The sequence below is a fragment of the Penicillium daleae genome (assembly GCF_028827525.1).
Source record: "Penicillium daleae strain IBT 16125 chromosome Unknown utg000008l_segment0_segment0, whole genome shotgun sequence".
Taxonomy (NCBI): domain Eukaryota; kingdom Fungi; phylum Ascomycota; class Eurotiomycetes; order Eurotiales; family Aspergillaceae; genus Penicillium; species Penicillium daleae.
In genome coordinates, this window is record NW_026623156.1 from 937,500 (window position 1) to 952,380 (window position 14,881).

The window sequence follows — 14,881 nt, forward strand, 5'->3', positions numbered from 1 at the left end:
TGAGACAGGTTTGCAAGGGTTTTATAGACCTGTCCGCTCTACAATCGATCGTTGCTAGTCCAATCTGATCGGCCTTTTCCGTACTCATGGTCATTATCCCCGGGTCAACAGTTGGCGGGAAATAGGGCAATATCCAGGCAATGCGCAGTAAAGCGAAGATGTACAAGATTTGGTTGGACGATAGCAAGGCGGAGGCAGATCAACAGTTTCACCACACGCGGGGAATACTTCTCCTTCAAGACAAGATGGCTGGGCTCACTACGAGTGATGACGGCAACCCCCCACGATCTTCCCCGCATTTCCCCGTGTTGTTCAGATCTCCAGCTCCCTTGTGCATATCCGGAGAGAAGACCGGTATAGCTCAATGAATTCTGGTGGTTTTTCTTTCTTTGGAATCGCATAACGTCAGTCAATTGTTACTATTGAATTAGAGAACGATAAATTTGACTCTTCGGCTGCCCATTATTTGGAACTCGAGTATAATGCTGCAGGGTCTTCGTGGAGTCAGCCAATCGATTTTTCCAAGCAGCAGAGGATGCATGATCCTTCTGAGTGGTGGAGGCGCACTAAATAGGTCTTATTCTGCTCCACGAACATCGCTATCAGTAGAACGGTCTTCTGACTGTCCCCGCCTTTCCCTTAGTTCTCATTCTAGCTCATCAGAGGAGAGGCCGAATTGGCCGAAATGTAGTTTGGAAACAGAAATCCTATCTGGCACTGAAACAGTAGTAAGGCTCGTCTAGCATACTGGAATTATATTTCCTGCATGAAGAGAAGTGCCGTGGAAAGTCAATGGGCTGAATAGGTGGCGCGGAAAGAGGGGAAGAATGTGTCCCATTCCGTCACAACCAATCGCCTCGTCCGCCGGTTATCCACCCGGTCTTCAAAAATTTCAGGGCCAAAAAATGAAGCTGACCAGACTGGGGTTCGATCCCAGGACCTTGTCGGTGTTAACGACACGTGATAACCAACTACACCATCCGGCCATTGTTGTTGACTAGACGCCTGCCTTTTGCTTACATGAACATGTTATTAATCTTGGAAGTGAGGATTATCTGAGCTACAGCCATGGACCACCTCCAGTCAATGTAATGAGAAAACTAGTGGGGAGGTGTTTTAGAAAGACTATAAGTAAGGTGTATATTCACTTCTTAGGTCATTATTGCGCTGGAAATTTCAATTGAACTGATTTGTGTGACAGGTCGTATTTACCGGGGCATTCAATGGATCCGAGATATATTCCCCGGCGGAGGGGGACGAGACGGCAGAGAAACTCGTCAACCCGCAGCTCTGGAGTGAAGCTAAGCACTATTCTAGTTTTGCTCATTTTTGGACAGCCTGTTTGAATTGGCTAAAAATGTTTTAACTACCCTGCTAATATGAGATTCGAAAAAATTCAAGCTCATACTGCGGCGCCAAAATCACCCTAGTTGAACATATGCGACCAAGACTCTCGACGTCAGTCATCGTGTACCTAACAGTCTCTGAGCTTACTCTTTCTCTCGCCCTGTTGCTCATGATAGGTGGCAGTTGGCACACTCTGGCATTACGTCGTGGGGCTCGGGGACCACGATGCAAGCGTTATAGATGCTATGCCCCTGCTGACAGTAAAGGCACATCTGATCATGTGGAAAGGACTCCCCAACAGCCTGGGCATGCAGCTGGAGGGCTTCAATATTCGTTCTTCTGAGCCCAATCAAGTCTCTGAAGCGTTCTGCTGTATATTGCTCCGGGCGCTCCTTCATCTTAGGCTCCCACTTCAGCCCAGCCTTTTGAAGCTGGTTCAAGACCGAGCCGGTCGTTTGAACGTCCATCTTTCCACACGCCCAATGGACCAAATGGATGTTGCTTCATTTTACCCCCCTACTCGAACTAAAGCAGCGATAATAACAAATCAGCGAGATAGTGTCGCTTATAGATTACATCCCTTACCTGGCAGAATCAATGAACTACTACAGGTAGAGTAAAAAAAGGTTGTTCCCTAGCACACGTACGTCTTTGCACGGGTTACAGCTGAGCGGTACTAAACTAAACCTAGACGGTACTACAAATCGCTTTTGCTACTGCTCGTAGCACCGCTCAGCTACCATACGCTCAACAGATTAGTGCATCAATTATTTATTATATAAGATTCGAGGGAACTGGACTACTGTGTCTCATAATTGCTTCTTGTATACCCGTACTCGGTGTGTTTCTACAAACATTCTTTCCTCAGGTCCGGCTATATGTCCTTCTTTGACGATTAGAGTGAGGAACTTCTACTCGCTTATAGGATTATATCGTATTCAGTCTCCTTTTTAATTCCTTTCTTTTTGGAATAGTAGGAGACAAGTATACTCCCTTCTTACGCGCTTATATTGAAGAACGTAGGTACGTGGTAGATTTCACAAGTTTGAAAGTAGTCAAATAAAACAAAATTCGAGGCTAAAATTCAGATGGCATGAGCAATGATTCGTAGGACTTCTAAGCTTGTTCCTTGCTCTTCAGGAACTCGAATTTCGCTCCTGGCTCCACGTGGCTTAGTAATTCCCATGCCCCTTGATGCGATTCGACCACAGCCAGTCTGGCTAGGGGACGACACCGCTCACAGGATACATGTCAACAGCATCAATCAACAAGCTTGGAATTAATAATCAAAGCCCACTATGCCCACGAAATCACAACAGCTTACGCGTAGATTATTGAGAGTTTAATGTTGATGCCCACTTGAGGCTGTTTCGTCGGTCCTCAACCATGAAAGGCCTGAATTTCGACACCTCACGACACTAAGTCAGACTGGACGCTAATCGTTGACGGACTTTGGGGGCTTAACGCCAGGGCTGACAGGATCGACAATCCAATTAAAGATTTCAAGTGTCTTCAACAGTCCATACTCATAAGGCAAATATCCGAGGTTCCCTCGACGACTTTTGATTGGTCGAATCTCTCCCGATCCACTGGGTGACGAAAGTCGCCGAGGCTCCCGTTGACTTGGAGTAGTGGTGTTGCCGAGCGGAGGCAAAATCATCGGCCTAGATAGTCCTTTTCGGCGACACTGCCGAAACGAACCGGGCAGCATGTTATCAGCGACAACACCGATGCAGATAGACCGGCCTGCTGCAGTCGGAAACTTTCGGTAGCCTTGCTTATGCCAAACACTTGTGATAGGATGAACAGAAAATGTAGGATGTTAGATTATTGATCACTGGATGTTAGATTATTGATCACTGCACCGAACGTTTCTAGAACAACCTTACTTTCCTTTGCTTTGCTCTCAACTATCGGAGCATCCACCACGGACCCCCACTACTGGAACCAGAGAAAGATCAAGACCATGATGAGAAATCGTATAGAAAACTTTGAAGCTCGAGGCAGCTCCCTGAATTATTTAAAAGGGGGCATATTCTTCTCATGTCTCTAGATATATTCACCAAAGAAACCACCAGTTACTCTCCATCCTTTCATATCATATACAACATCGATCCCGCATATTCACAACACAATGAGCGTCACATTCGAAGTTTTCCGTGGTTCCAAGGAGGGAAAGATCGTTGCCGACAAGACCACCCGCACACTCCAGCCCAACGAAGTCTACATTGAGACCACCCACTCCGGTCTCTGCGGCACAGACGAGCACTACCTGCACTCCGGCCAAGCTCTTGGCCATGAGGGTGCTGGTATCGTACGACAGATTGGCCGTGATGTCACCAATGTTCAGGTTGGCGCCCGTGTCGGCTTTGGATACACCCACTACGTGTGTGGAACCTGCGAAAAGTGCTTGAGCGGTATGCGATGAATGGAAGCAACACGAAATGGAATCGCCACCACTGACTTGTTCATTCATAGGCTGGGACCAGTACTGCGAGAATAAGAAGCAATATGGCTCCCATGATCACGACCTTGGCTCTTTCAGCGAGGGTACCGTGTGGGATGCCCGCTGTGTCGTCCCAATTCCCGATGGATATGACTCCGCGGACGCCGCTCCGTTGATGTGCGCGGGCGCCACCGTCTGGACCATTCTGACCGAGTACGGTGTTCGCCCTACCAACCGCGTTGCTGTGATGGGTATTGGTGGCCTGGGTCATTTGGCCATCAAGCTGGCTGCCGCGATGGGATGCCACGTCGTCGTCCTGTCCAGCTCCGAGGCCAAACGTGAGGAGGCGATGAGCTTCGGTGCCTCCGAGTACCACGTTTTCCACGCCGGTCAAGAGATTAAGGACTTCAAGCCGGTGAGCCACCTCCTGCTCTGCGGTAGTGCCAGCGTCGACTATCAATCGTAAGTTTTGACCTTCCAATCATGTAACCGCGGAGAACTAACATTGGAGCCCTCAGTCTGATGCCACTGATGGATATTCATGGATCTATCTACCCATTGACTGTCGATTTTGCTCCCTCGCCTGTCCCTCTGGTCACGATGAACCTCAAGGGTATCCGTGTTCAGGGTTCTCTTGTTGCATCTCGCCGCAGCCTGCGCTCTTTGGTGCAATTCGCTGCCGAGAAGAAGATCACTCCTACCACGATGACCTTTCCGCTGGATCGGGAAGGAGTTGAGAAGGCAATGCAGACCCTTCGCGAGGGCAAGATGAGATACCGTGGTGTTCTTGTTCGTCAGTAGACAATGATCACTGTATATAGCGTTGTGATAGATTTTAAATGATACCTCATAGCATGGTGTCATTATTCTAATGAATTACAATACGATGAGATATCAAGTTCGTCGGAAACGATCTTCATGCCAATCATAAAGTAGCTTTCCTTTTACTTCGCAAATATCGGCGAATTCCCCGCCCCTTCCTTCTTTTGTTTTATTGATATTGTACTGTCAACCTAAATTGTTCACACTCTCTTGTCGACGCGCTCTTCCGTTTCTGACCTCCGATTTCTTTCTCATTATCAACATACTCCCATTTCATCCTCTTCACATCTTCAGTATCTAATGGCTGATTTGCCCCTTGGTAAGCATTTCACCTCAACTTCTTTCGTCTTGTTTCTGTAGATGAGCAGCTGATTTCGGCTGACCGTGAGTACTTAAACAGCCATGACACTCGTCTCGCCTGAACATGTGGCCTCGGCCCCGAAGTTGAATGCACCACCTCCAGGCATCGGCGATGATGAGCATGCAAAAGCGTGGCGCGAGACTGGCTATCAGTTTACCGATAGTAATCAATGTACCTTCTGTGAGAAGTACGGTCATGGTCCAGCTCGATGCGTGTATCTCAATCCCAACCTTCGCAACACACACTGGCAGCCTGATCCAACCCTCTGGGTCTACAAAGAGGGCAAAAATAACAGCAAATTGAAGAAAAAGAAGAAAAATGCTAACAAGAAAGCCAAGACTGAAACATCAACCCAGTTGATCGTGGCCCAGAAGCCCCGAGGCGATGGTAACCATGCTCAAACCGCACCAGTCTCAACCGGGGCGATTGCCGCAAAAATCCGGCTTCAGGCTCCGATCTTCAATCTTGTTCCTCTCGAAATTCACGCCCTCGCAACCCTGAACATTCCCCGCCATCACTGGGCTGTCATCCTCGGCTACTTTCAACATATCACCAACAGCAAGGAAAGCTTCGTTGACTACCACGAATACACTCCGGCGGAGATCCCCTACCGATTCCGGGACCTGACTGGTACACTCAGGACCGCTATCGGCGTGGGACGGGTTCGGGTCAGTGTCTTACTTGGAAAATGCTTTCACAATGATCTCATCATGAACGCGGTCTACTGCCCGGGCCTGGCATGCAACATCTTCTCCTTGGGGATGGCGAGACACATGATGAATTTGTGGTACGACATGGAGACATACAGCCTGAAGGATGTGTTGACCAACCGGCCGGTGGCGCAAGTCTTTGAGGAGAAATGCACGCTCTTTCTCCGCACTGCCCTGGCGTGAGATATGGAATGAGGATGGTTGGAGAATTTTCAGATATCAATCACCTCTCGCAAATTCTCCCCTGAGATGAATACGGGTCACCTACCCCTGTCATACGGTTGCTGGTGATACCATGAAGTTAGTTTAGCCAGATCTGTCCATAGCCTTGGAGTAGATACTGATGTTTGATGATCGCCGAATCTCCTTGTCTCATATTTGTGAGAACATTGTAACCGGCAAGAGGCTATACCAGATCATTGTCTTCCACAGCGCGTACTTTAAATGCATGAGACGTCTTCCCTGTCACAACCCCCACAGTATTCTTGATATCAGGACAATGGAACCGAGCAAGTGGTTGCCGCAACTCCGGCTCGCCAATTTGAAGCTGCTCCAGAATCTCCGTGATTGCGGAGTACAGAATGTCGATATTTCCATCTTCGATCTTCACAGCTATTCCAAGTGCACCTTCGGCTCCGAGCTCCCGCGTCCGTTCCGTCTGCTTCACACCGATTCCATAACAACCTGCCGCACCAAGCTTGCCAATCAACAACCCTTGAAAGGCTTTCATGAGTATCGTGCAGAACCGGTCCTCACCAGCGACAAGCTCGGGATATGTGGACATGGCATTGAACACCTGGCTCAGTGCCTGTGTCCTTGGAGTTGTATTGGGTCCGTGAGTCGGCACTTGGCTAGCTCCATCAGCAAAGACGGCATACATGCGTGCCAGGCAATGCAGGGGGAAAGCGGGCGCAGGGAGATTGCAGCCGTCAACGCCCCATAATGATCCACTCGCTTCAAGATGGCAAATTTCATCCACAGCTTCCCTCACTCGTACTTGCATGGGGTGAGCAGGGAGATGGTATGATCCCACGTCGGCGCCGAGGGCTTTCGTCCCAGCAAGCATCCCGGCGTGTTTCCCGGAACAATTACTGTAGACCGCCGTCGGCGTGAAATCCTCCTTGATCCAGGAACGATTAACAACATCCGAGACAGCAGGATGACCGCCGCATTGCAAATCCTCTTCGCTGCATTGAATTTTGGACAGGATGCCACGGGCCCGAGTAACATGGCGGTCCTCGCTATTGTGCGAAGCGCACATCAGTGCTAGGTCGGCATCGTCGAGATTGAACTTCTGCAAGGCACCTGTTTCAACGATCACCAGTGCTTGGGCAGGCTTGGCTGCTGACCGGACAAGGGTGATCCTTGAAGGATCACCAACGGCGTACAACAGGCGACCGCGAGCGTCGACGACAGCGGCGTGGACGCCGTGTCGGTTTTCCACCACACCTGCCCGATCGGTGATAACACAATCCGTGGAGAACAGGGTTTTCATGGCAGCTGAGTGGGCGCTATGTAATAGAAAAGGGATTCTTTATCCTGCAGTAAATATTTCAATTTTTGATGCTTCGCGGGGCACTTTGTCGTGTGCTGATTGCGATCGGCAACTTCCGACTGAACGGCCCGAGATTTCCCCAACGGACTTGTGTCGGAAGATAAATTCTTAAGCTTACACACTGCTTTGACAGGCAAACAGCAAGCACACGTATTAAGAATCAAACTTGGGAGCCGTATTTTGACCAGGTGTAAAGCTAGTATATGGATTTTCTCACACGAGCAGAGAAAACCCGTCGTATGCCGATGCTAGGCGACTGGGTGCGCTTAGACCCCAAACTCGGCAATTTGAAGCCAATCTCGGTCTGGAAGGGTAGTATCTACCTTAGCTTATCGTTACTAATGTATGGACTTACGCTAGATTTCATCCTTCTGACAAAGTCCCGCATACATGAAGTAGGTCTAGGGCACAAATAATTAATTAATACTCTGCTGACATCAAGATTAGTCATGTGAACCTGGGGTACCTTCACAAAAATAGTGAGGGGAGCTTTGATTGAGCCGGAAAATAGATACCTCATCATCTAGAGCCCTGGCAAGAAAGTTATAGCAGGTATGACATTCTCGAAACGCAATTCTGTATTGCCACATGCACCCGTTCAACGATTGAAGGGTGGAGATGGCCCTCGAGCCTGTACCTAGCAGTAACTGCCCCAAATACCTTGGCTACTGCTTAGCCGCAGACGAGTGGAAGGATAATGAATCTTGGAAAAAGACATACTAGGCTGTTAAATGAGTCCTGAGTTTCATAGTTACACCAAGACGAGCAACAGCTGCTAAGCAGAAATCAGATTCCATTTCAGGCGTACCAGGACTGATGATCCTTTTGTTCAGCCCGACTCAAAAGATATGGACTGAAGACATTTCATTGAATCAATGAACAACTGCACCAATAGTTTCTCCTAGAACCGTTTTTCTTTTCAAAACTTTCCAATTGAGGTATCTCTTGAAAGCCTTTCAGAGAAAATCATAGATCAAGGTTCTATATGAACAATGAAGGTAAGAAAAGTCTAGCTCTAAAAACTCCCGTGAAATCGCTCTCAAACATATCCCATATCCCATGTAAGTTCTAAAAACCATGAAAAATTCGCTAATTCTTCCCAAATGCACGCCAAGCCCAGAAAAGGAACGCTAAATGAAAGAACACGCTGACCCAGAAAATCGAAAGATATATGCAAATGAAAACAAAATAAAAGTGTAAAAGAAAGCCAAAGAAAATCATGAATAGATAGTTCCCACAAAGCCTAGAAGCTGAACAACCCAGTCCGCTTCTTACCAAACGGATAAACCACCAACGCAGCGATAAACAAGCCCACCGTAATACCAATCGCAACCTGAATCATGCCAAAGCCCAAACTCGCCACAGAAGTATCCGACAAGCTACTCGTGGAAGTACTATTCCCCGACGTCTCCAGATTGTACCGCACCTGGTCCGCATACTGAATACCCGCGATGAGCGAGCCACTCGATGCTAGACCAGACGGCACCAGGACAAAGATACCAGGCAAAATAGCAGTAGCGGCGTGGCCGTGCCAAAGCCGACTGTATAGATTACCCAGTACGCCGATGGTGAAAGCGCCGACGGTATTGGCGACTTCAGACTGGGAGCCGAGCTTGGTCGTGCTGAAGTAATTGGTGATGTAGCCTGAGACAGCGATGAAGACCATCACCGGCATTTGCTTCCATTTACCGTGGTTGACGATGGCGAGGAAGACGGCGTAGATAGCGACGAAGGGGAATTGGCGTGCGTACGCGGAGCCGTACACGTCTAGGTTGGAACAGGTGGTTGCGGAGGAGGCATTGCGGTCGATGAGGCCGTATATCGTCGTGCCGACTGTGATGCCGTAGCCGAGGAAGAGGGAGTAGATGATGGCGTAGACCATGCGGATAGAGCCGGCGATCATTTGATGCGATTGCAGTTCCAGACTGCTGCAGAGGACCATGAAGCCCGGGAGGATGAGGGCGATGGAGGATTGAGCAAGGGCGGAGAAGCAGAAGAGTTCTTCGCTTTGGCCGTTGCGGGTGATTTTGATGCTGCCGAGAGCGCGGGCGAGGAAAGATGTTAGGACGGCGGCGGTGACTTCGAAGACGTTGGAGTAGAGGACGGAGCGGGGAGCGAGGACGTGTTGCATTAGACCGACTAGACAACCTAGACAGAAGATGGCAGGCATGTCGATTGGCCGGGCGCTGAAGGCGAATGGGCCGACAGTTGCACTGGCTAGGCCGTACATGAGAACTAGGATCCATTTGTTGAAGCGTGGTTTGCGGGACATGATCTCGTCCAGCTCTTGAGTTGCTTCTTCGACGCCGATGAGATCGTGCACCACGTTTTTATACACGTTATGCGTGTCCGCCAATCGACCCAAATCAACACCTTGCACCATCCGCACTAGCTTCACCTCCGCCGTGCGGGTAGTCGGGTCATCAAAGGACATGATCATACAGCCAGGGAGATACAAGAATTGACCGGAGACCTCCAGGACCCGGGCCGTCATCTGCATATACTCCTCAAGCCGGTGCGTCGGCGCACCATAGCGCATCAACGCCCGACACAGCTGCATAATATACCGCTGCCGAGCCAGAATCTCCGCAATATGCACTGTAACGCGAATCTCATCCTCCAGACGAGTCCGGCGCTTACTCTTCTTATGCCTCTTACCCGGGTACAGCGAATCCGCCGCACCAGGCGGGAGACTCGCACGGCTAAGGTTCATCGAGGCATCGATCAGCGACGAGGTCGACCGGTGCGCAGACTTCTTGTACCATTTGATTTTTTCTTTGCGGGGGGTGGCATAGCCCGAGGTGGGCATGGACGGGGGCATAGACGGAGACAGCGAGCCGAGCTTCTTGGGTGTAGTCGCGCCCGAAGAAACCTGCGTATCACTATCCGAGTCATCGGTTATGACACTCTCCGGCCGTGACGAGCTCGCCGTCTGACTGGCGTGCAGCTTGAGTAGCTGTGAGAGAATCCCACTGCCACCGGCGAACCCACCACTTGACCGGCGACGAGCGGCAAAGTCCTTCAGCATGCCCTCGGGCGTGGTCTGTCCAGACCGCTGGTACGCACCGCGTCGGCGACGCTTCCGCAGGGCTAGATTATCTTGGACCTGTGTCATGCTGCGCACCAAGCGATGGGCCTCAGCGCTGGGCGGGGGCTCATGCGGTTCCTCGCCGGCCTCTAGCATGCGCAGTCGATCGGCATCGTGACGAGCCCGACGTGCCTGCAATTCCTCCATGGGAATCCCCAGATCATCCGGCAGGATGGATGCACTGAGCGCCTCGCCGTCGTCCGGCGAGCGACCGAGGCGCTCCGTCAATTTCACGGTCTTCTGGCGGAGGAGCTGGCCCGCAGCTCGGAAGCGGTCGCGTGCAGAGTCTGTGCGCTCGACATTCTGGTCATGATGCTCACGTTTCTCAGGATCGAGGGGGGGATAGTCATGGTGCGTGCGACCAGCTGTGCGGGCCGCGTGGCGAGAATGTATCGGGGCTGGCGGGGTGACGGTTCCGGAGAGCGGGACATCGGTCAAGTCTGCGGGCGGCGGCAACAATGGATGTTTCAAGGCGTCGGACTGGTCTGAAAAGACTCTGTGGGAACCATCATGGAGATGATGGTATCGTTCACTTATGGAGCGACTGATAGAACGAAAGCGCACGCGAGGCGATCGGATTCGCGGTTGTTCGGGTTCGGCATCAGCGAGTGGTTGGGAGATGGGCTCGGGCTCGGGTTCAGGCAAAAGATCGGCGAGTCCGGTCTCATACTGATGGGCTTCTGCGGTGGGTTCTCGCTCGAGGTCTTGGCGACTGGAGGGCGTTATAGCACTGATGGGTTCAACTGGAGGGAGAGGGAATTCGGCATATTCTTCGTTGGGGCTGGGGTGAGGAGCATGAATTGAGTCGGACATGCCAGCGAAGGCGGAGGGCTGAGGAGCCCGAAGAGGCGAAAAAAGATGAAATGCTTAAATGCTTGTTCAGTTGAAGTTGAGATGGAGAGACTAGATCGAGAGATTAAGCAGCGAATGGATCGGACGAGAGATGCAAGAAAAATAGCGAGAGTAAGAAGATGGACATAAGCAGGACAGTTGGATGAAGAGAGAAGAACGTGAATGTACACAGATAAAAAGTCCGTCAGCTAGCTACCCTGAGAGCAGTTAGGTCCAGATAATCTCAGACCGAATGACACATTCCAGACCGTTCGAGGGCCTCGGGGAGAAAGGGAGAAGGAGAAGGAGATCCACGGAACCCGCGAAAAAGGTTGATCGGATGCGCACTTGTTTGGCTCTCCGTTTGTAGCCACCATCAGGATCGACCGAAGATCCACAGAGGAGCAAGGACCCACGATAAGAACTCCCGTGCCGAGTACAGTCCAGTGTACTGCTGTACTGCTAGTCTTCTATTCCGGTAAACAGACTGAATAATGTAGACCGACTCTCTTCTGTTCAGATTTGATACTTCGCTGGTCCAAGCGGTGCTTGGGCCAACTGCATGACACTACGCATCATCGTGGCTGGCTCAACTGGCCAGTCACAAATGCCCCGAACATACTGACAGCTTACGCAGTACTGTAGTACTGTACTATGGCCTGTCCCTGCAGAGATTTTTTTGCTTTAGTTGCGGCTTTTGTCCAACCAACGCCCGGCTGCTTTTATCGCCGAATTACACGGAGTACTGTATACCGAGCAGTAGGCAATAATTAGCAACAATGAGCTATTCCTTGTCGTTACATCATTGTCCACTGCAACCCTTCCTACTGTATTATTATGCGAGGAATTATGAATGACGATTATTATTCGTAGATACTTGCCATGACGGACAGTTCCCATGTGTTCTAGAACCGAAGACGTACTCACAGTGGAACATCATGACAACGGGTGGGGTTCCAGGTGGCGATCCAGCTTAGCTTATCCCCCTACAGACTACAGTAGATTTGGGCCCTTGAAGCACTCCAGTCTGTACCCTCCTCAAGTGGCACCGCGGCCATCCGGTTCGTTCCCATTTTCCATTTTTTCATGCCTGATCTTTTTTAAAAGTCTTCCCGCCGGCTCGGTCAAGCCTAAACGGATCTAGCCACTCCGGCTAAACTCCCTATCCCGGCAGGAACCTAAGCTAGTCCCTGGTCACAGGCTCTAGACTACCGTGCAACGCACGGGCTTGAAAAAAATGGAGACCCTGGCAGCCCTTATCAACCATCGTTGGGCTGCATTCTTGGTTCAGAGCGGAGCGACCGAAGAGCCAGGTTGTGGGTATAGTACCCACAATCAACAATGGTGTACATCAGCAGTGAAGCAAAGCAGCCACCTAGAAATTGGCCCTTGCGACCGGGATAAGGGGGATTGAATATGACAGCGTGATGATCCACTAGAATGGGATCATCGTGGATCCTGCACTGTTGATAGTTACTCGGTCGGGCGAGGAAGGGGAGGCGAAATAGAAGAAAAGAAAGTGGGGATGCGGTTAAAACAGTCTGATAAACATAGAAACAACGGCAACACAGGCATAACGAGACAAAAACACCGCATAAAGGAAGATTGAAACGCAATTCTCCACCGCATAGGAGTCGAGGCAGAAATCTGCGAAAAATGAAATAGATAATATCAAACTACAGTATCATCCTTGGGCGACTGTAGAAACTAAAATAGTAACATGATAATTTTCCACGTGGAGAATGATCATCTTGAGTAATTCAAGCTGATCATTTCATCTGGCGTAATCGGAGAAGACATGCATGCCATATCTGTTGCATACCAATAGCTATTACTGATAACACACTGCCCTCCTCTACCCTGGATCCTCATCCAAACATCCAGACCTCAAAAAGCCCCTCCGTCGTGGAGCAGGAAGTGGGTCCGACAGACCAGCTGATTGTTAGAAATTCTCTTCCCGCCGCCAGAAGCCCACTAGAGCTACCAAACACCAACGAAACGCTGATAAAAAAAACCCAAAAGGTGGGAAACAAGGAACCTCGATATCCACCTCGCAGTAGCAGTCTTGCATATCAAATCACACTCGCACGGTCCCGTCAAGGTCGAGCTCCCCTTCGCCTACAGTAGACGCCAGTACTCCATCCAAAACTCGCTTTACCTTCCTTTCCTCTTCTTCCTCGCAGAATGAGAGCATCTCCAGTATGTATCACTCTACTCCTCCCTCTCCTTCCCATACAAAGTCCACCCATTCAAATACCCCACACCGGCATTCAGATACGTCGCATAGCCCAACCACCCCAAATACGGCGCCATCAACCAAAACGCCGTGCGATCCCCATCCCACCAATTCGCCATCAAAAGACTCACATTCCCAATAAGCAGAACCATATCAACCAACGCCGTAGCTGGTCGGCCCAATCCGAAGAACAGCGGCATCCAGATAAAGTTCAGTCCTAGCTGTGTGGTGTAGAGGGTTTGCGCGGCGCGATTGGCTTCGTGGACGGCGGGGAGGAGGGACTGAGATGCTAGTGATGTTGCGTGGTGGGAGGCATAGCCCATTAGCCCGTAGAGGAGGGTCCAGGCTGGGCCAAAGAGCCAGGCTGGTGGGCTGAAGGGTGGTTGGTGGAGTTTGTGGTAGGTTTCTTTGGTGTTTGTGCCTGCATGGCAGGTGTTAGTAAGGGAGTTCGTTGATAGGTAGGTTGTATCGCTCCCTGGTCCGGTATGGCAAGTATGGTAGGAGTTGCTATACGCTAACTCCTGGCATTCTGCTATAGAGGGTGGGACGATTGAGGTCGGTACGTACGGTTGGTAAGTAACGCAGACGCGGTGCCCACAGCGATGGGCGTCGCGACCGCAAGCAGCGGCGATGTGAAGATAGCCTGAGGCAAGGCAAAAGACCACGGCATAATGGTGATGTGATGAGGACTGGCAGAATAAAACCTGACCTGTGTGATTCTTTTCTTTCCGGAAAAGAAGTGGCCTTGAGGATCTTTAAAGCGCGGAGATACGTGATGATCACTGATGGTCCTGAACTCCTGACTGGCCGCCTCCGTCAGTCGATCGCGATCTGGAGATGGTCAGTTGCTCTGACGTCATGGGCGTGCCTGGGCGCGTAGAAGCCACCTTCGCTTAGAGCTCAGCGGCATTAAAGGGGGTTGTCAGGGACGAGCTAGAAGCTTCGATGCTGGCATCGTGGAGAAGATATTGGTGATGCCTGCGATCGGAGGGGTTGCTGGATGTTCGATCTTGATGTGACGCGAGGTCAGCACCTATGGTTAGACCTGCTCCAATGTCCGACCGTCTCGATAGACTACACCAAAACCACACTCCACCACGAGAAGCAGTGCCCTCGGCATATTCTTCGTACCCAAAATACTCATCTGAAGCTTCTTTAGCAAATCGATGATATCCATGCTACAGTTATTGAAGGCACCGATTCACAAAAATCATAGGCTCAATAGCTTTCTGAATCGTTGGCCCTGTGAATAAGCTTATTTGACCCGCCCACCAATCAGGCAGGCCCTCTATCTGTCTACTTCCATCTATCGTTTCTCACAATAAACTCTAACTGGAACCCGACACTGAAAGATGCTGTTCTCTTCATTCACTCTCCTCAAATTCACCATATGTGTTATTTGAATTTCTAGACGACCAAGGTATATATGAGCCTTTCTCCGACCATTCCCAGCCAAAGCCCCGAGACCATGGTGTAACTTGAAGG

The 14,881-nt window shown here is 50.4% G+C and overlaps 5 protein-coding genes across 5 annotated transcripts; 2 read left to right on the forward strand and 3 right to left on the reverse strand.

Annotated features, from left to right (window-relative positions):
- Positions 1-3,481: 3,481 nt before the first annotated feature.
- On the forward strand, positions 3,482-4,594 carry N7458_008980 (NAD(P)-dependent alcohol dehydrogenase; the record flags this gene model as incomplete). The annotated part of the gene is made up of 3 exons (XM_056912362.1): positions 3,482-3,764; positions 3,826-4,255; positions 4,312-4,594. The coding sequence occupies 3 exons, from the start codon at positions 3,482-3,484 to the stop codon at positions 4,592-4,594; spliced, it is 996 nt and encodes a 331-aa protein (XP_056761211.1).
- A 423-nt stretch (positions 4,595-5,017) lies between these two features.
- On the forward strand, positions 5,018-5,869 carry N7458_008981 (uncharacterized protein; the record flags this gene model as incomplete). Its single annotated transcript, XM_056912363.1, has 1 exon — positions 5,018-5,869. One exon carries the CDS (start codon positions 5,018-5,020, stop codon positions 5,867-5,869), a length of 852 nt encoding a protein of 283 aa, XP_056761212.1.
- Positions 5,870-6,092: 223 nt separating this feature from the next.
- N7458_008982 (asparaginase) lies at positions 6,093-7,181 on the reverse strand (the record flags this gene model as incomplete). The annotated part of the gene is made up of 1 exon (XM_056912364.1): positions 6,093-7,181. The coding sequence occupies one exon, from the start codon at positions 7,179-7,181 to the stop codon at positions 6,093-6,095; it is 1,089 nt and encodes a 362-aa protein (XP_056761213.1).
- A 1,303-nt stretch (positions 7,182-8,484) lies between these two features.
- N7458_008983 (threonine/serine exporter family protein) lies at positions 8,485-11,142 on the reverse strand (the record flags this gene model as incomplete). Its single annotated transcript, XM_056912365.1, has 1 exon — positions 8,485-11,142. The coding sequence occupies one exon, from the start codon at positions 11,140-11,142 to the stop codon at positions 8,485-8,487; it is 2,658 nt and encodes an 885-aa protein (XP_056761214.1).
- A 2,229-nt stretch (positions 11,143-13,371) lies between these two features.
- N7458_008984 (TspO/MBR family protein) lies at positions 13,372-14,066 on the reverse strand (the record flags this gene model as incomplete). The annotated part of the gene is made up of 2 exons (XM_056912366.1): positions 13,372-13,817; positions 13,964-14,066. 2 exons carry the CDS (start codon positions 14,064-14,066, stop codon positions 13,372-13,374), a joined length of 549 nt encoding a protein of 182 aa, XP_056761215.1.
- Positions 14,067-14,881: the final 815 nt, after the last annotated feature.